Source organism: Toxorhynchites rutilus, chromosome 1 (assembly GCF_029784135.1).
Source record: "Toxorhynchites rutilus septentrionalis strain SRP chromosome 1, ASM2978413v1, whole genome shotgun sequence".
Lineage (NCBI taxonomy): Eukaryota > Metazoa > Arthropoda > Insecta > Diptera > Culicidae > Toxorhynchites > Toxorhynchites rutilus.
Window position 1 is genome coordinate 72,242,464 of NC_073744.1, and position 22,731 is coordinate 72,265,194.

At 40.2% G+C, this 22,731-nt stretch overlaps 1 protein-coding gene across 1 annotated transcript in view; it reads right to left on the reverse strand.

Annotated features, from left to right (window-relative positions):
- LOC129762563 (protein glass) overlaps positions 1-22,731 on the reverse strand; it is a 38,305-nt gene that overhangs the window by 2,364 nt on the left and 13,210 nt on the right. The window contains exons 2-5 of the mRNA XM_055760956.1: positions 20,344-20,510; positions 14,459-14,589; positions 13,866-13,988; positions 6,045-7,124 (exon numbers count right to left, since the gene is read on the reverse strand). Coding sequence (XP_055616931.1) covers positions 6,045-7,124; positions 13,866-13,988; positions 14,459-14,589; positions 20,344-20,448 — 1,439 coding nt within the window. The 5' untranslated portion in view covers positions 20,449-20,510. The remainder of the gene's footprint in view (positions 1-6,044; positions 7,125-13,865; positions 13,989-14,458; positions 14,590-20,343; positions 20,511-22,731) is intronic.

Consider the following 22,731-nt stretch of genomic DNA (forward strand, 5'->3'; position numbering starts at 1 on the left):
AATACATACACACACTCTTTACAGATGCACGGGCCGAAGGTTGTGCAGTCCACTGATCATTCAACAAGAGCCAAAGGTTGTACCGCTCATGACAACTCTACACGAGCTGATGATTGCGCCGGCTAGTGACCATTCTATCCTGGATTCCTCGAGTCGAGAAAGACACACCACGCTAGATATGGGGTACAGACTAGGGAGCGTTGCTGATTAATGGTCAGCTGCATCCCAATAGGAACTAGCCCGTGTCGGGCACACTTACAGAGCATCGAAGACTGCAACATACCAATTATGAGAACACTTGTAATACTAACCTCGAGCCAACCACGAGTAATCGGTTACATATTACTAACATAGTTGTAAGACAAAAATTGTCAAAATATTGGACTCCCGGCCCCGTCAGGCTAACGCCACATGTGCCTTAATAAAAAATATATTTTGGGAAAAAAAAAAGCATTTCATGTCAATTTCCGAACTCGAGTATAATGACGGTTCATTCTTTAATGTGCGATTTACATAGAATGTTACGGAAAAGAACGTCTACGTTCCGTCATCGTCTCCATCAATTCACACATGCAGTCAATGCTTGCGCCAGCACCGTCACGTCAAATGTCAAACGAATGATTTATTTAATTTTATTCATGGTGTCGCCATCTACAACAATTTTGAATTACAATGCCCTCTGTCAAATCAGCATGCCTAGAATCAGTCCTAAATTTAGAAAAATTCAGTGAAAATCATTGAACTATATTATTTAAATGCTTAAAACCTGTAGTCCCGACCCTTTTTTTAACAATAATAATATATAGACTGTTTTTCTCAGCTAGTCGTGAATTGATTTTGACTGAGAAATTTGAAACTGGGAAATATGTTGGCATAGAAAATGCAGCCAAAAACAAAACAAAGGCCGAGACACAAAGCCCAGACAAAAACCCAACGAGCCGTCCGTCTCCGTCAATTATTCTTTTCTACAAATCCTGCCGGTCGTTTTCGTTGAACGTATGCTGACGGGTCGTTACGTTGCCGGTGTATGTGAATGTTTTCATATGAATTGCATGGTAGAATAACTGACGTAAAGGAACGTGACGTGGATGTTGTATGTAAATCGCACTTAATGGAGATCAAACGAATATTTGGGGATGGTATCTGTGCCATACAAAAGAATGGAGTGCTCTAATTTACTCTAGAATACCCGTGTACAGTGCAAGTCGGAGGGAATTTCTTTAACGAAAAATTTATTATCCATTATCCATAATGCAATATAATTATCATACACAATTTTCGTTCCAAACCATCCCCCACTTGCAGTGAATGTGTTACTCTATAACATAGGACACATACGGGAGTGCTTATTTTCATTTTTGATTTTTGTCATAAAAGCGTGGCAAGGTTGCCACATTTGCACAACTCTATTGAACTTGATTAGAATGCAAAATTGCGATCCGCACGGGTAATTTTGACTCGATCGGATTTCAGAATATGGGTTAGTATACGGGTCAGAATACGAATCAGGAGTCGTAAAAATTACATTATCGATTTCCTCGAGCGTATTTTTTCCACTAACCAAACTAAAAATGTGCGTAGGAGATAATCCGTACGTTTACCATCCAACCGAATACATTCAGCAACGTGTAAGACCGAATACGTGTGATGTTGTAATAAAGCACATTGAACACCTTAGAACACCGTGCTGTATCGTCATGTGTATTGCGTTTTGTTCTGGCATCAGCACAGACTGTGTCGGCATTGCTCATGATAGCGTAAATAATAGTGAATATATTCCCCATCACGCTGCTCCTGCTTATTGTGTTGTAGGAATCGCAGCCGTTCACTCTTTAACTTTACATGCATGACGACCATGAATTGTTGGCACTGCTCACGACATCGTAGAATTACACAGCCCTATTCTGTATTCCGACGGATTTCCATTTCGTTCGAAAGTGATAATTCGCTCGAGTCATAATTTTGCACTCCCTATTTCGAACGTTTTGCCCATTTAATGTTGGAAGAGAAGCACGAACGAACGAAATGCAAAAACAACTCGAACGGAATACAGAATGGAATTTAAGCAAGTCGTTCGAACTATTTAGAATCGATCGAAATACAGAATAGGGGTGACAGTGTCCTGGTGCGTCGAATCATCATGCGATACACATAAAAAATCATCAAACTCTATCAACTCTCTTGTTTGTTTCGTCTCCTCTAACTGCATGTTCATACATATTAATTCAAAATAAGAAATAATGTTCATAATGAATGGAGGCAGAACGGCTGGGGGGTTTTTCGCCAAGGAATTTTCTTCTGACTTGCACTGTGGTCACATATATTCTGAAGCTCAGAATATATTCTAGACATGTTGCTGAGCATAAAAATCTCAACTAAGTATTATTAACCTTCCTATACTCGCCTATAGGTCTGACAGACCGAGCATCAATGAGGTGGGTGAATAAAACTATTCTATTCGCGCGAGTATAGGAGCGTTAAAAATGACGCGAGTAATACTACGTTGATAAGATGAACGTTAGAGCCTTTGAAGAAGATGGTGAAGAGCTTCGTATGAACAGGGTTTGTCGCCGATAAACTCCATATTATTGTTTTATCTTCGAATCACAATTTCTCGCGTCGCTGTTCAGGCGCCTACTATGATTCCAGCAACGTCTTCAACAACATGCGCATTGGATCTGCACACATGCTCTCCAGTTAATGTTTTATCAGGATTGAGGATAATAACGTGATTGTCATTTTGCAATCCGAGCATATGTAATTTAAAGAATTCAATTATGCATCGTGCTCATTCAGTAACATTCCCAGCTCGTCGACAATGCGCTCGACTTTAGGCGAATTGATGTTGTTTACGCATGTTCGGAAGGAAGTTTGATATAGCGAACGAAGCGCTATTTGTCATTGAACAACGTGAATGAATACGAACAGTTTGAAAAATGAACAAAATAATTTGGATATTGTTTATACAAAAATACTAAAATCACGATTGTAGATGGTGGCAAAAGGGTGAAAATTTGGGTGGTAAAAGGGTGAAATAATCCGTAAAGACGTACACCCTAAGGTGTAATCTCAATTTTTACACATATATAGCTTTCATGATCGCAGTTGTACAAATTGAAACTTCAGGTCCTTTTCTATCATAATTACCGTTGATACTAGTAAATCTATTCCAACATTGATGTATTCTGGGTCATTGAAAAAAATGCATCGAAATACTATTTCTTCACATGGTCGGGAAGACGGACATCTGGAATGGGTAAGACGGACACTAAGGTGGGAAAGATGGACACTTACGGAAAAGTTGTAGTTTTTGTACATATTTTAGTGTTTTTAGCATTGGGGAGTGTTCTTGAATTACGCTACGATTCGAAAGGCTACTCATGTTGTTCGTGGACAGTTTCATCCTTGGAAGGGAACGACAGAAGAGGTCAAATACATACACTCCATGCAAAAATTTCTGGATTTTGGCGGGCCATTGTCCTCGCAAAGGAAGGAAAAGGATCTGAAATAGCCAACAACCTGTCCACGCATATTTTAAATGACCTCCTAGGAAGACGATAATTCATTTGTAAAGTTTAATGATACACTTAAAAATATTTCAAAACGAAAGTTTATTTATAAAGCATTAAAAACAATTCATCGATGGTTTAAGTTCATTTCAGTATTTAAATTAATTCAATTTTCAGTGGGGATAAAAAAACAAGAAGAAAAGAAGAATCAAGAGCAGTTCTGACAAATAGTTGCAGCAGAAGTAAAGCATTCAGCGTGGAACCATGAAAGGCATTGTATACATATTGTCCAACTTGTCCCGAAATTTGAATCAGAAAACTGGCTTTCGCATTTCTAGCATAGATTATCAGATGAGGTGTCCCCTTTGCCCTTGTTTTGCTTTGGCTTCTTCGAAGAGCGTTGTTTTTGTTCTTTTTTTTATGGATTTAATGTCTTTCGATGCTTTCGCCTTCTTCAAAGTGTCAGCGTATTGAGCAGACGTTATGTCAGCTGCCTTTTCTGCTTGGCGTTTTCTCTTCGTGACTCTCGGGGTGACCATTTTCAGCAACGGAAGTATGATCGACGGAGATATTTCAAACACCGGGTTATTGGCCGTTGAGATGCTGTCCGGTTCAGCGAAATCAGCCATGATGTCCTTTATGTCTTCGGGAAGCACTTGAGCTTCTTTATCCTCACAGGAAATGCGATTTACGGTCGATTGACTAGGCGCACCTTCAAGATGCAATCGAAACGTCTCTTCTTCACGAAGAATCTCAGGATCGGGTTGATCAGTCACCGTGGCCGGGGCAAAGTCATCATCGGAAAAAATATTGCGATCAAATGGCCAAATTCCGGTTTTTTCGAACCCATTCTCAGCAATTTCCGTAGTAGCCGCCTTGATGAATGCAGGTTTCATGAGCTCGGCAACGTCATATTGGCTGACGACTTTACCTGGATTCTGCTGTAGGAAACGCTCTACTTCCTGTGCGTAGTACGTCTTGAAAGGTGCCATAAAGGATACATCAAGCGGTTGAAGTTTGTTGCTAGTGTGAGGTGGTAAAACTAGAACCTCAACAAAGTTAGCTCTAGCTTTCTTGGTAAAAGCTAGGTTCTTCGTGTGCGACGAGTGGCCATCAATTATGAGCAAGGCAGGACTGTCCTCAGAAGGTTTTACATGCTCCAAAAAGTGATCGAACCACTCATTGAATATTTCGACCGTCATGTAACCCGATGCATTACAGGCAAATTTGCTTCCACGTGATGCCCCTTTTTTTCAAAGCTTCGTGCATCCGCATGCGAAGAAAAATGAAGAACGGCGGAAGGTGCTGTCCGGTTGCGGACATGCACATTACTGCCGTAGCTGTTTCTCCGCGTTCCGCAGATGTAATACCACCAACCTGTTTTTTGCCTTTCAATGCCGCTACCTTAGACTTCTTCGGAGGAACCTGTAAGAAAGTATGAATAAAAAATTAAACTGATTTTTAAACTAACTACATTGCCAAAACAAATACTAACGGTACAAACACTAGTCTCATCGGCGATCTGGCGTCAATTTGGGATCTTTCAGCGCTTCTTCCAGCAAATCGTAAAACGCAGATACTGCTGGCTAATTGAAGCCTCTGGCTCGGGCGGCAGAGGTAGCTTCAGGTTTACGGAACGACAATTTGGGATTTCGTTTCAGAAAATTGCTTAGCCAAGCTTTTCCAGCCATCTTGGTAGACTTGTTGAACGGGTGTGGCAATCCATTTTTTTCGGCCAGCTCAAAAGCAAGCTTTCGAACATTAGTCATCGTTATTCCATAGAACCTCTTTTCCAAATCCAACAGATGTTGTACCAGCTCCTCTTCTTGTTGAGAATTGAATACGGAATCAAGAGGTCCTAGCCGAGTTGATACAGTTGGACTTGTGAGGTGGCGTAGCTTCTAGCTGCTGTCTTCACCGGCGATCCACTTTTTACAGCCTTAATGGCTTGTTTCAACTGCTGAGCGGTCCATGACTGCCGGTTACTCTTGCGCTTGTGTCCGTCCCTTACCTTAATGTGTCCGTCTTGCCCGAACTGGCAGCTTTTTTTCGAATGACCGTAGCTTTTCCTATAAGCGTTGAAAAACCTCTGATTTATCACAGGATAGTTAATGATGGACTAAATAAACACTTACCCGTTGGAGGAACACGTAACAAACAAAAAATCACGAACTTTCCGCTATTTTCTACGGAGTAAAAATTACATCGAATGGTGCACCCGCGAAGATAATTTTTGTTTTGTTTACAAGCTTGACAGTTCGCTCGCTGGAAATCAACAGTGTGTCTCGAAAGTATTGATACACTTTATTGAAAGTATTTGCATAACTAAAATATTTCAAAAAAATTTAGTTAATGAAATATTAAAAGTGTCCATCTTACCCGCAGTGTCCGTCTTTACCTACTTTCCCCTATAGTTTACAACCTATTTTCATGCCTACCAAGTTTTTTGTGCATAATTACATCAAAATCGGCCGAGCCGTTTTGGATTTTTATGTATATAGATAATGATAAGCTATGATAGTTGTAATTCCTCACCTTAGCAAGCACAGTTTACACTGGTACGGCTTTTCGCCGCTATGAATTCGCAGATGTTTGGTAAGCGTTGAACTATCACTGAATGCCTTTTTGCAAGCTCTACAACGGTATGGACGTTCCCCGGAATGAGTGCGCATGTGGGTTGTGACGCTAGAACTCTGTGAAAAACGCCTATCGCATATGGGACATCGGAAAGGCTTCTGTCCCGTGTGGGTTCGAATGTGTGCGGCTAGATTTGCAGCCTGACTAAAACTTTTGCTACAGTCTGAACAGCGGTATGGCCGTTCCCCGGAATGTGTTCGCAAATGTGTTTTTAGCGTGCTCGGTCTGGCGTACGTTTTGCCACATAGACGACAAAGGTTTGGTTTGTTGTCACCGTTTTGGCCATCGCTGCCACTTCCGTCTTCCTCTTCAAAGTTTATTCCCAGAGTTTTCTTCGCTTTCATTTTTAGTTGGAAATCGGTTTGTTCGAATTCCTGTGGGCTCTTTGGTGGCGAATAATCGACATTGGGTTGATAGCACGATTTTTGATGGTGTGACTGCAGACTGGAACTCTTTGATGATTCCAGTATTGGCGATATGTTCTGCGCTTGATTTTGTGGCCTAAAATCTGCCGTGAACGAGTATGTAGCACCTGTTGGGTATGGAACCGGGCTCAGCAATGGAGGATACAACACGTTGACCGAGGACGATGGAGCCTGCGGTCCCCATTGCATCTGTGAGCACTGCATTGGCATCGTTCCTTCCGCTCCGTAACCATGCATTGTCATGTTCATACTAACGTTCACACTCATGCTCGGATAGATTGGCGTTGAATGTTGTGCACAAGACGTTTCGTAATAGTTCGAGGGATACGATCCACTCTGAGATTGAGCTTGGCTGTAGTGCGAGTTGTGACTGTGATGGCTTACCGGCGAAAGGAGCATCTGGTGGGGGTGTACGGTGTACGAGAGGGATGCTTGCGGTGGAGCGAAACTGGGCGATGGCGCTTGAACCTGCGGCGGGTCCGGACTTTGCTTGAGAACTGCGTGCTTCAGCGACAAGAGCACATCCGCTACGTCGTGTGAAGGGCGTTCTGTCCTTTTGGGTGGAGAAAGATGTAACAGTAGTAAGAAAATAATACAGAAAATTAGTATTTCATATTATATTTCAATTAATTCAATTCAATACAATTCAATTCAATCCTGCATAAAATATAAATCAATAGAAATGTACAGAACGTTGATGTTTCGATTATTTATATTGAATGATCACCACAAATTATGAGCACTGTTGATCTCTATAAATAAGCATAAAAAACTCTTGCATATCTGAAACCTTTTCACAATTTCTGAACTGTTCCATCAAATACTACTATCGTAATTCCATAGAAATGCATATTTACTAATACAGGGAAACTTCGATATAACGTACCCTCGTTATAACGTACCCTCGATATAACGTCACTCGATATAACGTACATATTTCCAAAGTGTAAAGGAAAATTTTTTTCAATATTTTTTTTCTGATAGAACAATAAATTATCTGTATAGTGATGCTAAAACAAGTTTTGTACTTTCAATCTATCCCGAAATACAGCTGGTTTTTTGATTCTGGATTCTAAATGAATCAAGCTTTAATCAACAGTACGAAGGGAAACATCATGAGAAAGGTTGGCTTCGTCTTCTGATTGAAGTTATTCATTAACTTTTACTAAAACAGCAACACAATAATGTCTTATAGACTACGTTTGTGAGTACTTTATTATGCTTCGATATAACGTACAATTCGATACAACGTACAATTTTGAAAGTGAAATGTACGTTATATCGAAGTTTACCTGTACCCTTTCATGTAAAGGGTGTGTCACATCAAATTGCATCACAGAAAAAACGCTGTAGAAATTCGCCCAGTAGACCGTTCCTTTTGAAAATTTTAGACAGTAAAATAAAAACTATTAAACAAATTTTGGCATTTTCTTTTTATTCATACTTCGAGCCCAAGCCCGTATGCTTGCACCTTCCTCTTTACCCCGTCCATAAGGTTCTGTACAACGTCAGGTTGTATTTTTTTTTTTGAACAGAAATCCATTTTCTCTTGAAGTCCGTTTCGATTTGACAACTTTTGGGTTTATCCGGAGGACCTGCTTCATAATCGCCCAATATTTCTCTATTGGGCGAAGCTCCGGCGCGTTGGGCGGGTTCATTTCCTTTGGCACGAAGGTGACCCCGTTGGCTTCGTACCACTCCAACACGTCGTTTGAATAGTGGCACGAAGCGAGATCCGGCCAGAAGATGGTCGGGCCCTTGTGCTGCTTCAATAGTGGTAGTAAGCGCTTCTGTAGGCACTACTTAAGGTAAACCTGCCCGTTTACCGTGTCGGTCATCACGAAGGGGGCGCTCCGCTTTCCGCAAGAGCAGATCGCTTGCCACACCATGTACTTTTTGGCAAACTTGGATAGTTTCTGCTTGCGAATCTCCTCCGGAACGCTGAATTTGTCCTCTGCGGAGAAGAACAACAGGCCCGGCAGCTGACGAAAGTCCGCTTTGACGTAGGTTTCGTCGTCCATTACCAGGCAATGCGGCTTCGTCAGCATTTCGGTGTACAGCTTCCGGGCTCGCGTCTTCCCCACCATGTTTTGCCTTTCGTCGCGGTTAGGAGCCTTCTGAACCTTGTATGTACGCAGGACCTCCCGCTGCTTGGTCCGCTGGACGAATGAACTTGACAAATTCAGCTTATTGGCGACATCCCGGACCGAACTTCTCGGATCACGTCTAAACTGCTTAACTACGCGCTTGAGATCTTTTTCACTGACGGAGCATCCATTTTTGGCGTTCTTCACCTTCCGGTCGATGGTAAGGTTCTCGAAGTATCGTTTTAGTACTCTGCTGACCGTGGATTGGACGATTCCCAGCATCTTACCGATGTCCCGATGTGACAACTTCGGATTCTCGAAATGAGTGCGCAGGATTAATTCACGACGCTCTTTTTCGTTCGACGACATTTTTCCAAATTTACGAAAAATTGACAGTGAAGCATGGCCAACGTGATCTATACACTCTTATCTGATTATAAAACCAAAGCTGAAGATATAATTCCTAAAAATTAAATTTCTACAGCGTTTTTTCCGTGATGCAATTTGATGTGACACACCCTTTAATTAACAAGTTTTGCCATTTTTGTTCATTTCCTTACGTAACTTCTGTCTTCTCTTCGGACTAACGTTCCTATAGGAACGCCGCTGTCTCAATGTAGTATTATTTGCGTCCTTACTTGAAATTTCTATGCCAAATAACTCGCCTTGAATGCATTCTGGCTGACAAGCTCTAGAATACGCGTGACCACAGTGCAAGTCGGAGAAAATTTCTTTGACGAAAAATTCCCCCGATCAGAACGGGAATCGAACCCGAACCCCCGGCATGTTAGGTGTGACACTAATCACTCACCCACGGGAGCACATGATTTCTTTGAAGTGTGCAAATATGCGACAAAAATAAAAGCCAACCCCCATTAAAAACAGGAAGTGGGTTATATCTATGGGTGACTTAAGGGTGACGTAGGACTATCGTTGATTTAGAGATCATTTGTCTATTTGGAGAACTTCGAAAACGAGAGCGTTACGTTGGAGGCACAAGGTTTTATGCATCCAATATTGGATACGGAAATATCCTACTGATGGGGAAGAATAATCTTCAGAAGCTATCCTGTTAATTGCGATTGATTGAAAAATCACAAAACCAAATGTATTTGGTCACAGTGTTACATGGATAGAAAACATTAAAATAAACTCTTTCGCATGAATGTAATTTTAAATTTCCAGAGGAACTGACAGATTATTTTCAGTAACGATAGGATATTTCCACATTTTCCTCGATACTGGAAGCCCACCAGTGGTTTATGCTAACTCGATAACCATCTGTTAATAGCACTTGATTGCAAAATATTTGGTCACAGTGTTACATGGATAGAAAACATTCAAATAAACTCTTTCACATGAATGTATTTTTAAATTCCCAGAGGAACTGGCAGATTATTTTCCGGATCTTTTTCGATGCTGAACGGCATCCAAACGGAAAGAATTCCGTGCGTGTATGTATGTGTGCAGCGGCTGCTTCGATGGTCACCTTCTCTTCTCCTGAAGGATCGGCTTCTCTGTGCTCCTCACAGTTTCAAACAAACTGCTTGCGTTTCAGGGCAGATCTCGATCCTTCGCCGTCCAGCACCCTCAGCAACGATGTTGTCTTGTCGATGTCCTCACGAAAAATGAATGCGTCTCACCACCAGAATATCGCTTAAGTATGCTTTTTGTGCGCGATTGAATCGAGAGTAGGCGTGGTTTACGATGGCAATTTGGAAGGCAAACTAGAGGGGAATTAACTCTCTGAGCTCGGAACTTTCGGCGACTGAGCAATAATCGATTGCGGGCGCATACAATATTGGATACGGAAATATCATACTGATGGGGAAGAATAATCTTCAGAAGCTATCCTGTTAATTGCGATTGATTGAAAAATCACAAAACCAAATGTATTTGGTCACAGTGTTACATGGATAGAAAACATTAAAATAAACTCTTTCACATGAATGTATTTTTAAATTCCCAGAGGAACTGACAGATTATATTCAGTAACGATTAGATATTTCCACATTTTCCTCGATACTGGAAGCCACCAGTGGTTTATGCTAACTCGATAACCACCTGTTAATAGCACTTGATTGAAACATATTTGGTCACATTGTTACATGGATAGAAAACATTAAAATAAACTCTTTCACATGAATGTATTTTTAAATTCCTAGAGGAACTGGCAGAATATTTCCCGGATCTTTCTCGATGCTGAATGGCATCCAAACGGAAAGAATTCCGCGCGTGTATGTGTGTGTGTGTGTGTGTGTGTAGCGGCTGCTTCGAGACCTTCCCGGGGAACCGTTTGTGGCATCACTCTCCTCCTGATGGATTCTCTTCTGGCCTAAGGTGCACAAACAGGCTCTTGGTGACACCGTTCATCCGCGCTTATGATAAATGAAGAGCTTCACCACAACAGCGACAACATGCTCCAATCGCTGTTCAATTAGAACTGAGTGGATTTCCGAGCGGCGCTCGCTTATATACCGATTGGTGATTTCAATAGCCTGTTTTGAAAGCAAATTTAAGACTTTTGAAACAAGTTTTTGGATCAGAAAGTAACAAGTATAGAACGCGTAGACATTTTATCTTTCGAATGAAGTGTTTATCATACCATTTCGTTCAGTTGTTTAAGAGCTATTAACACTCAAAATCTCGGTCTCCGGCGTAACGCTTTCGTTTTCGAAACTTTGATTTTACACCCCGGCATAGAAATGAAAGATGTAGTCCTACGTCAAAAATTCTATTCATTTGATACCTTAGAGTAACCCCTCGTTTCCACATGACAACTAGGGCTGTGCGATATTATTTACAAGCTTTCAGTGATTCAGTTGACGCGATATGAAGTGTTGTTTACGTTGGAATATAAAAGTAGATTGTTGTTGTCTACCAAAAAGTTTTCAACAAAATCAAAATGGGGCGAAAGTAAAATTTATCGAACTCGGGTTCGCGAACATTCCTTCCTTTCCCCTGGTTACTGTGAGGACGTGGTTAGCGTCGTTATTGACTATTTAAAGCTCGAACCATCGAAACTTGCACAATGAGAACGGGTTGCTACTCCCAAACACCGTTTGGTGTGTTCTTTGTGTAATTTCATTGGTTCAGGTCAATCACGGAGAGCAACTACGAAATTTACAGTCTACCCAAGCTCAAGCATTTCATGGCATAGCTAGACTGGTCGTTTGAACACCCAGACTTAGGTCTAAAAACAATCGAACGTAGGTATAAATCGAAAGTGACAACAAAAATAGAAAAACATACATAAACCGTTCATTTTCCTGACTCAATGTATTTCATTAATGCAACTGCCATGCTTGAGCTATACAAAATAGTGATGAAACGGATAGTAGTTTGGCCCGATACCGGATATCCGGCGAGCTTCGAAGCCATCGGATATTTGACTCGTCATTTGCGAATACGAAACTGAGGAAAAGTGTATGTATGAATGAAACAAATAAAAGATTACACTTTAGGAAGAAATAAACACATTTCCACTTAAAAAATGAATAATGATTTATTTCTCCGTTAAGAGCCCCCGCACACTGCAGCCCTTTTTCAGCCGATAGTTTGGTCGGGTTGGGTTGCTAGTGCGTACACCGAGCCAACCAAACAGTCAGGATGGTCAAGAGTGCGCACACTAGCCAACTTTCGGCTGAACATTATTGAAAAAATGTATTTAATTTTGTTTGACAACGGAGAAGAGAACGGTGAAGGAAAATTGAAAAGGGATTCAGAGACTATTGGGTGCATCCCATTCCCAGTGAATCGCACGGCACGCATGTCGAATGCTAAAATTGAGAGCGAATCGAACTATCGGCCGATCAATAATCGTCGTGTGTGCGTAGATCGATACTAGCCAGTACTGATTAATCGGACGACCGATGATTGACCGACAGAATAGTTTGAATGCAATCAGGAAGGCTATCAAACTTTTTATCGGCCGGTACTGAATCGGTGTAGTGTGCGCATATGCATATCGCTCCATACGACCAATCTATCGTCCGACTAAAGTCTGTAGTCTGCGGGGGCTCTAACGAAACATTACTGAGAAGTATGGGGTGAACCGTGGTGCACTCCAGCTGGTCATTCGGAAGCATCAGATGTTCGGCAGCGTGACCGATCGATCGAGAAGAGGACCGAAACGCGAGACTGATGCATGAACGGACACACTAATCATCCGGGAAGTAAAGTTGGATCTGGACCTTTCCAATCGTACCATTCGATGACGCCTTGGTGGTAAGCAAAACTTTTTTGTTGCGTTGAAGAAGGCTTGGGAAGAGCTGGACCCCAAACGCCTCCGAAAACTCGTGGAGAGCATGCCAAAGCGTTGGCAGTAGATTGTCGAGACTAAAGGGTATTGTATTGACTATTAATTATTTTATATTATTATTTTATAATTTATAATTTTATTATTTTTTAAATAAACCATAAAGTGGATTTACCCTAAAACCCTGAAAGTGCTCATTTAGGAACAAAATAATTTTTTGTTTTTCTAAAAATATAATCAACGATACTGAAATGACAAAATGGTCTTCTAATTACCAATATTCACGTGGTATCGACTGGAATTCCGAAAAGTTTGAAAAAACTTTTAATATAGACACACTTTGATTTCAAATGGGGTGGTTTTTTTTGGTCCCATCCCTGTAAAGTAATACTCTTAGTATCATTTAGAAAAGCTTTTGAAAATTCTGCACTGTTTATCAAAACAATAAACAGCTCCAAAAGACGTGCGGAAGTGATTTCTGGCCTTATTATGTAATTTTAGTCAAAAAGGATTTTGTTTATTTTTTCTATTTTACTATTATAGATATCTAGCGTATCGATCGCATTGACCGAGTGGAAACTGTAGGTGCAATTTAAAAAAATCGAACTGTTTGGTGTGCATTTTCCAGTTTGGCTTAGTTTGCATCCACAATTTTCTTAATTTGTAATACATGCCGTTCGAGCAAAAGCATCGATTTAATAACATTTGATCGATTTAAGATTTTATCGATTTACGTAATACGGCATTTTGGTCGGTGTGATAGTGGTAGGGATCGAATCGAACACTCCTCTCGTGTCGTCAAAATTGTCACTATCGCAATAACATAAAATCGGGTTTTAAATATCCATATTGTAAAATACTTAATTTTTGAATAAAGTTTCTCACGGGCCTCTATCTAGGCTAATAACGCAAATCAATTACCCTATAATTTCACTGATATAACACTTACTTGTACGCAGCACCGCAAGGTGAAAATGGAAATAGACTGGGCAGTGGGTCGATATCCAGGGGCGGCAATCCTGGGAATGTGCTCATATCTTCGTTCCAGTAGTTTCCTAGGTTCGTTTGGGAACTGTGTGGTTGCAATAGATTGAATAACATTAGAAAAAATAAACTTCATAACCGTTCCCACCAACCGGCAACCGACAATACACGATGTAATCGATATCAGTCCGTAGGAGCAAAGATATAACGGCGAACAGTGCGAATATGTTCGATATGTTTGATTTAGCAAATGCATTCATGTTATAGTTGTGAATACTTTTTCCTAGCATATTTTATGGGACGAAGATAGTTCACACCATACATGAATGCATAATGCCTCAACTGAACAAATTATAGCCGATAGACACTGAAGGCATGCGGTTTTCATATTTGAAAAATTATTTTTCTCTTATGAAAACCGTGTGATCGAAGTTGCATGACGACATTGAGTTAGCATTTCGAGCGTCCAGTATTTGAGCTTTTTATTGTCACAGTGGTTTGCCGGCGGGAGCTAACATTTTCGCATTATATTTAAATACTTGTTATTGCCATATGTACCTGAGCGCACCGTTGTGGTCGAGACAGTTTCCGCAGTCGACGAAATCCGATCCGTGCAGTCCCGGCAAAGGCAGAGATGTACTCTCCTGGCAGCTAGAACAACCACTCCCACCGCAAGAAGATGGACATTCCTGTGGCAATATAGCAAAAAAAGACTTTTTGAAAATGCACGTATTCTAAAATATAACATTGTTGTCGTTTTGGATTAATTTGAGCTATAAACTAAATTGCATGTGTTAATGCAATGAGACTATTCGGTTTTTTTCTCCATTGGCATTGGTTCTAGATAAGTATTACATGAGTTCGCGAATCTTCTTATAACGATCTGTTCGTTCGGTGAATATCATTCATGAGCCAAGAATTTTCTCTATTAACCCTTTGCGGTCGTGTTAAATTTTGATATGAGTGTCGTACAGGTCGTAATTAATATTTCCCTTGCATTTAAAATCAAGGTTGCCAACTATAATTTTTTAAAACCAGGAAGAATGAAAATGAAAATCAGGAAAAAAAAGTAACAGGAGGGTTGGGTCCGAGACACGACCGCAAAGTTTACGTAGGATTCCGTTAGGCTATCTGTTGATTTTGGATATGTTTGAAGAATTACATCGTTAAACTCTTTGATAATGATTTGATGGTCCTGAAAAGGGCCGTTTTGTTTGGTTGTTAGGAATTGTTTGTTCACTCCACCAGTGTTTACCGAGTCATGATGACAGAAGGATGGTAAACAGTCGTTGGATGGCGCGTACCAGATAAAAGATACCGAAGTGGAAGGAGAAATGATGAAAACCGTCCTCTGTGATCCTAGACGAGATGCCTCCTGGGTTATGTATGGATGGAATAAAGAAAACAAAAAACTCACCAATGAGATAATTACCGATACCGAACACAATTATCAATTTTTCTCATCAGTAATTATATAGAAAACGTATTATATAGAAAACATATTTGAAATGGAAAAGGTAAATTTCTATTCTAATTTTTTTTATATTCTGTGTGTTTATTCAACCCTATGCGGATTTTAATTGGACTAACAACAACTAATACTAAATGTAGAGCATATGGGAAATCACCTTTTCTAATATTTCTTCGCTTTTCCGATTTTTCTCGCCGTATAAACTTTTCTTGGGTGAAAATGAGCACAACAAAACAGACAGCTTAAACCAAACGACCCGTTCTCGAGCGGGAACACACCATGGTTTTTATTTATGAAAATTGAAATAAATCATTTCATATTTCAAGTCATTTTTAACACAAGTGCTAACATATACAATTTTACAATTACAGTTGTGCTAAATTTTTCACATACACGATCGGTCATGTATATGGAATATCACGAAGCAACCAAACATTAAGGTTCCAAATTTAAATTTTATTTCCTAGAATTAATCGTATCACTCACTTTACATACAATATAAAAATGCCCCCGACTTGCATATATTTGAAATGCCGATTTCCCCCAGGCAGGGACCCGCTGCATGTCTCGTCAATTCGACCAATCAGAAGTGGGTATTTCCGTTCGGATAAGTTATGAAGTACCAAAATCGATTGACGCATAAATTTCATCAATCCATCATGAAATGACTGAGCAATAAGCATTTGAAATTGGACATTTTCACGATGTGCTCGATTTTCGATTTTCAGTTTGTACCCCAATATGTTCCCGAAAGACGTAATCCTAAGTCAAAAGATTTATATAATCGAACCAAATAACATAAAAATTGGAAAACAGTCTTCAATTCTTCCAAAAAAGAAAAGCATATCAGCTTCTTTCTTGGTGAGTAAATATTCATGGACTATGAAGATAGATACTTTAAGATACAGATTTTTCTGTAATTGGCTGTAGTGCTGCAGGTTTCTGGAAAAAATATTAACGATCAAAAGATCCGCGGACACGCTGGTACAGATACCTATTAGGTGTACCGGTAAGTTTCTTCGGTTTTACAACAGATGGTGTAACTTGATTATTATTCCAGTGAATCAAATTTCCAGACATTCGTCGAAAAACTACTGTCATTGCGCGTCTTTTTCAGGATATATCGAAAAGTTGAAGCGTAAACAACATAGTTTCTTGCCGCGAGTATGTCGAATTTCGTACCAACGAGAGTGTTTTTGCGGGGATTGTTACTTGATTACTTCAACATGAAGAAAAAAAGCTTCATTACTTCAACATGAAGAAAAAAGCTGCGGAAAGTCATCACATTTTGGTGGAAGTTTATGGTGACCATGCTCCAACTGAGCGAACGTGTCAGACGTGGTTTGCACGGTTCAAAAGTGGTAATTTTGACTTGGAAGACGAAGAACGTTCCGGACCGCCAAAACAATTTGAAGATGAAGAAATGGAGGCTTTACTCGATCAAGATCCGTCACAAACGCAACAAGAACTTGCAGATACACTTGGAGTAGCTCAGCCAACCATATCCGATCGTTCAAAGCAATGGGAATGATCCGAAAGATAGGACATTGGGTGCCGTATGAATTGAAGTCACGAGACGTCGAACGCCGTTTTGTCACGTGCGAACAACTGTTCCAACGGAATAAAAGATGGTTTTTTTTTTGCATCGAATCGTTACTGGCGATGAAAAGTGGATCCATTACGACAATCCTAAACGTCGGGCAACGTATGGATACCCCGGCCATGCATCGACATCGACGGCCGCGCGGAATATTCACGGCCAGAAGGTTGGCCTGTCTATTTGATGGGACAAGCTGGGTGTGGTGTACTATGAGTTACCTAAAACCGAATGCAACCATTACGGGGGACCTCTACCGTCGACAATTGATGCGTTTGAGCTTTGCACTGAAGGAAAAACGGCCATAATACGAGCAAAGACACGATAAAGTTATTTTGCAGCACGACAACGCTCGGTCGCGTGTCGCGAAACCGGTTAAAACATACTTGGAAACGCTAAATTGACCGACATTGCTCCGTCCGATTACTACATTTTTCGATCGATGCAACATGGCCTGGTTGACCAGCACTTCTCCAATTTTGATGACGTTAAAAATTGGATCGATTCGTGGTTAGCCGACAAATCGGCCGATTATTTCCACAAAGGGATCCAGGGATCCGTGAATTGCCAGAAAGATGGGAAAAAGTTGTGACTAGCGATGGGCAATACTTTGAATATTAATTTTGTAACCATTTTTGCAGAATAAAGCATAAAAGAAGAAACTTACCGGTACTCCTATTAAAACAACCGTTCATGTGAATCTGGTAAAACTTGGTTATGTAAATCGTGCGTGGGTTCCACAGATTATGGGCATCTACTAAGCAACCAGTCGATACATTCCCACAAGTACTGCTCACAAGTTGACAACTTGAACCGATCCAGAACCAAAGTCCATAATTAATCAATGCGTCTATTTGTCTTCTTCATTCTTTGTGTGGACACCGACTGGACAACATCGTTGCTGGACGAGCTGGACGGCGAGGGATCGAGTGCGTTTCTCAAGGCAAGAGGGTTGAGGTGGTAGCGCTGGAGTAGAGTAGAGTTTTCAAAGGGCCTTTCTCAAGGCTAGAGACGAATGAACTGAAGGAAGGAAGGTCTTGAATTATAGAGACTTTAAACTTTTGCAGTTCATTCGTCTCTAGCCTTGAGAAAGGCCCTTTGAAAACTCTACTCTACTCTATTACTCTACTCCAGCGCTACCACCTCTGCCCTCTTGCCTTGAGAAAGGCACTCGATCCCTCGCCGTCCAGCTCGTCCAGCAACGATGTTGTCCAGTCGGTGTCCACACAAAGAATGAATGAACTGAGACGAAAAGTCTCTATAATACAATGCCTTACCTTACCTTGTCTTCTTGACCCCACTACAAATTATTTTGGAGTCTGACTAGGAAGACTATTCCACCAGCTGAACTAACCGACTGTTGCACTTTCAGACTATTTTTGAATCAGGTTCATGTCCTTGGAAAATTATCTCAAGAGCAAAAACTTCGACTCTGTGGACAGCTTTCGATGTAAAAGCATACACACTCTGGGAGGATAGAGTTTTTATGTTACATGAAAGATGGCAAATGATTATGCATTTATCTGTCTATAAAAAATGTGCTTATTCTCATAAATCGTCGCGAATTTTCCGGACAACCCAATATGTGCTATCCTGATGTCTTCCTGATTTTTATTTTCATTCTTCCAAATTTATGAGAATTATAGTTGGCAACCCGGGAAAATTTGCTCATATGCATTTGTGCCAATAGAGACGGATGAACTGCAAAGTTTGAAGCCTCTTAAAAACGAAGAAGAAGGCTTGTGGCAAACGGAGTGAACCATTCATGCAGAAGTGGTATGCGGCTAAATCTATGCCGAAAGGCATGAACTCAAATAGGTCGATAGTTGCTCAATAATCAGTGCAATGATCGGATTAAAAACATGGCACAAGCACAAGCAATCTGTAGACATTTTGGATATCCACCCGTAGACAACAACAATTTGAACATTTCCGAAAAAAAACTCTGAAAAATACAATTGAATGGCATTTACTGGAATATTTTTGGACCGGCAAACTGTTTTCCATGACAAGACATAGAATTTTTCGTTTCGATGCTTGAAAAATATTCATAAAAAACTTCATACACTACTCCATTATTTATGGATTCAATACCATTATCAATCAGCCAAATCTGAGACCCTCCCTGGGGTTGTTCTCAAAAGGAATATATTGATCTCTACATTTTAGGATTGTTTTTTTTTTTTATCCCATTTATTTATTTAAGGCTCATTAGCATTTTAGCTGTAACAGAGCCGAATTTTAATCGTGTACATGTCACATGGTTATCATATCTATAATTAGCACATTACACAGTTGCCGTTCGCCAGTATTCCTTCTATACCATTACATATGGTACATTCACACAGTAGCCATTTAGGCGTAAGAGTATTCTTTCTGTTCTTCCATTATCCAGTTGGACCACCGGACAGCGGAGACAGTTGATTGATCATTGTTGAGTTATTTATAGAACAGCAGCCCGATGTGTCTTGCAGAGCAGAGCAGTTGTATGGATGAATCGATCTTATTTCGACCGTGGATCGATTCTCCATCGCTGATGATTGTTGCGTGGACGTAGCTATTCTGTAACAACACAAAGATGGTCAATGAGGGTCCTGAGTTTTGAACTCACGATCGATCGCTTACTAAGCGAACGCGCAACCAATGTGGCTACGGAGACCCCCTGATTTTTAGGATTGTTGGTGTTGTTTAGTATTCTTTGCAAGTATGCTCTTTTGAATTTCTTTACTTGAATTCTGTTAATACTAGATTCAGTATTTTGTAGCATTTGTAGATGTGAGGCTGGTATTTAACCGTTTTCTTTTATTTTCGTCAATTTCATAGAACAGATCATAGAACATCCACGAACAACTATAATATTTTCTGTTGTGTTTTTTTTTCTAACGCAAAACCTATCTCAATCGAATTTTATAATCACTAATATGCAATATTGTGAATTTCACAATTTGCATGTATATTTCTATATTTGTTTCAATAGCAGCAATTTTAAAATACAACTGACAGCTCATTCTCCACAATGTTCACCTCTGAAATATAATCCTTCGGTAGGCTAAGTTTCGAGTGAGGCTATCACTTTGTTGAACTCTATTATTTTATTGGTTATTAACTTATTCCATAATATCAATTGAACACACTTGTTTTATCCTCATATGAAGTTTCTTCACGAAAGATATCCAGCCACCAATTTATAAACACTTTCACTCTCAGTCACAAAGTAGCAAGCACCCGATTGCGGAAGATATCCACTTAGGAACTGGTAAACCAAATTGCTCGAGATAAAAATGAAGACTAAATTGTCCCGAATGATGTAAGCTACGAGGGATGCATAATTTTCACCTTTTAGTGAAATTCCTCCCCTTTCCCCACACCACTTACCTGGGGGCTGTCCAGGGGCACACCGAACAGGGGATTATTTGGAACATATCCCGTCTCTGGCTCCATGGTAGTTGTACTATCGGCACTCCCACATGATATATACATAGCTCCACCTTCCTCGGACTCGCTACCGTTGTTATGGCTGCAGGGGTAAACTCGAGAGTGATCTGAAAACGCGAAGAGATGTGGTTATCATTTTTCGTTGGGTTGGAAATCATGTCTTATGGAAAAATCACAAAAAAAAAATTTGGTTAGAACAACACTTGTTAACCTTATCATCATTAAATCAATCATTGCGTTTTGTAAAAACAAGTTCTTGGAGTGTGTATATTCATTAGTCATTAGAAGTACCCAGCAATTTGAAGGATACATGAAAAATGTTCAAAAACAATTAGTGTGTTTTTGAGACATTTTATCACACCCATTGGAATAATTAAAATATTCACAACATGTGAAAAATTTTAAAATGATGCAGGTCCTCTATTTAAGTTTTCATTAAAAACTCAACTTTTTTTTTAATAATTTTCAACCTTCGTCGAAAACCCCGAGAACTCTCTTCGCCAATATCATTACATCATTCACCCTCCAGGACGCCATTTCCTTCCGCTGATCGCTGTAATGCTCTCACACATTTATGCTCATCATTCGAATGCTCACCATAGCAACTGCCAATGCTCTGTGCGTTGAAATCGTATTCCCATTCATTCATCCCTCTTCGCACGGTACGGATTGAGTTCTTCCTTTTCCCTCCAACGCCGTGGCATGGGAAAATAGCGAGGCCAACTTCGCCGCTATGGTACACGACCAATCGCGTGTCAGCGTTGGGAATCGTCATAAGAAATGGCACGGAAAAGAGAAGACCAAAATGCAGCAGGCGATTTGGGCGACATGGCAACGCCCCATTCTGATTTATGGGCGATATCGACTGAATCAGGAATTTCGATGAATAGGATGCGTTTGCATCAGTGAGAAATCGCGTGTGGCGTCCTGGCTCTCCCGATTTTTTTTCCCAGCGTGTGTAGAACTTAACTATCTGTGGTTCTCGTTGTGTTGTGAACGCATTCAGAAAATTCAACAGAGAGGGAAAAGAACTAATTTATCATAAATAACGATAATTGTTTATTATCCTTCGTTCATCAATCCACAATTCAATTCAGTAGACTGGTAGCCTGGAGATTGGACTGGAAAACAATATGTTTCGTTGATACGATAAAAAAGCAAATTTCAGGTTATAAACAGAAATATGTTTGATCTTCGGTGCATTGAAAAACCCGATAATTTGAAATTGTTTGAAAAAAATGCGTACTTTTGTGTGCAACATTAAGCCAAGTTCGTTTTTGATACAATCAAATATTTTCAAAATAAATGTCGTTGGGATCGAACAAAGAAACTTCTTTGTTAATAGACCTTTAACTTTTAGTCGATCAAAGCTGTAATTTATTTGAAGGTTTATAAAAATTTACATTTCAATATTATTTTTTTCCTTACAATTAGTCCTTTTAATTCTTAATTCTTCTTCCTTTTCCTATATACTTTGTAAGTGCGGACCGACAATTTGTGTTATACGTTTGCTCCAAATAATTCTCCGTGTGAATGTGAAATTTCTGTTTGTTGTACCTGTGTCACAAATATGGTTTCAAAGCATGTAAATTTAATTTAAATTTATGCTTACTTATTTTTATGTGTAATGTCCTGAATTCTATTATTTTCGCATCTAGTTCAGCTCTATAAAAACTCTTTCTTTCCATAGATTTCCTACTAAAGGGTGTGTCACATCAAATTTCATCACGGAAAAAACGCTGTAGAAATTTAATTTTTAGGAATTATATCTTCAGCTTTCGCTTATAATCAGATAAGAGTGTATAGATCACGTTGGCCATGCTTCACTGTCAATTTTTCGTAAATTTGGAAAAATGTCGTCGAACGAAAAAGAGCGTCGTGAATTAATCCTGTGCACTCATTTCGAGAATCCGGAGTTGTCACATCGGGACATCGGTAAGATGCTGGGAATCGTCCAATCCACGGTCAGCAGAGTACTAAAACGATACTTCGAGAACCTAACCATCGACCGGAAGGTGAAGAACGGCAAAAATGGATGCTCCGTCAGTGAAAAAGATCACAAGCGCGTAGTTAAGCAGTTTAGACGTGATCCGAGAAGTTCGGTCCGGGATGTCGCCAATAAGTTGAATTTGTCAAGTTCATTCGTCCAGCGGACCAAGCAGCGGGAGGGCCTGCGTACATACAAGGTTCAGAAGGCTCCTAACCGCGACGAAAGGCAAAACATGGTGGGGAAGACGCGAGCCCGGAAGCTGTACACCGAAATGCTGACGAAGCCGCATTGCCTGGTAATGGACAACGAATCCTACGTCAAAGCGGTCTTTCGTCAGC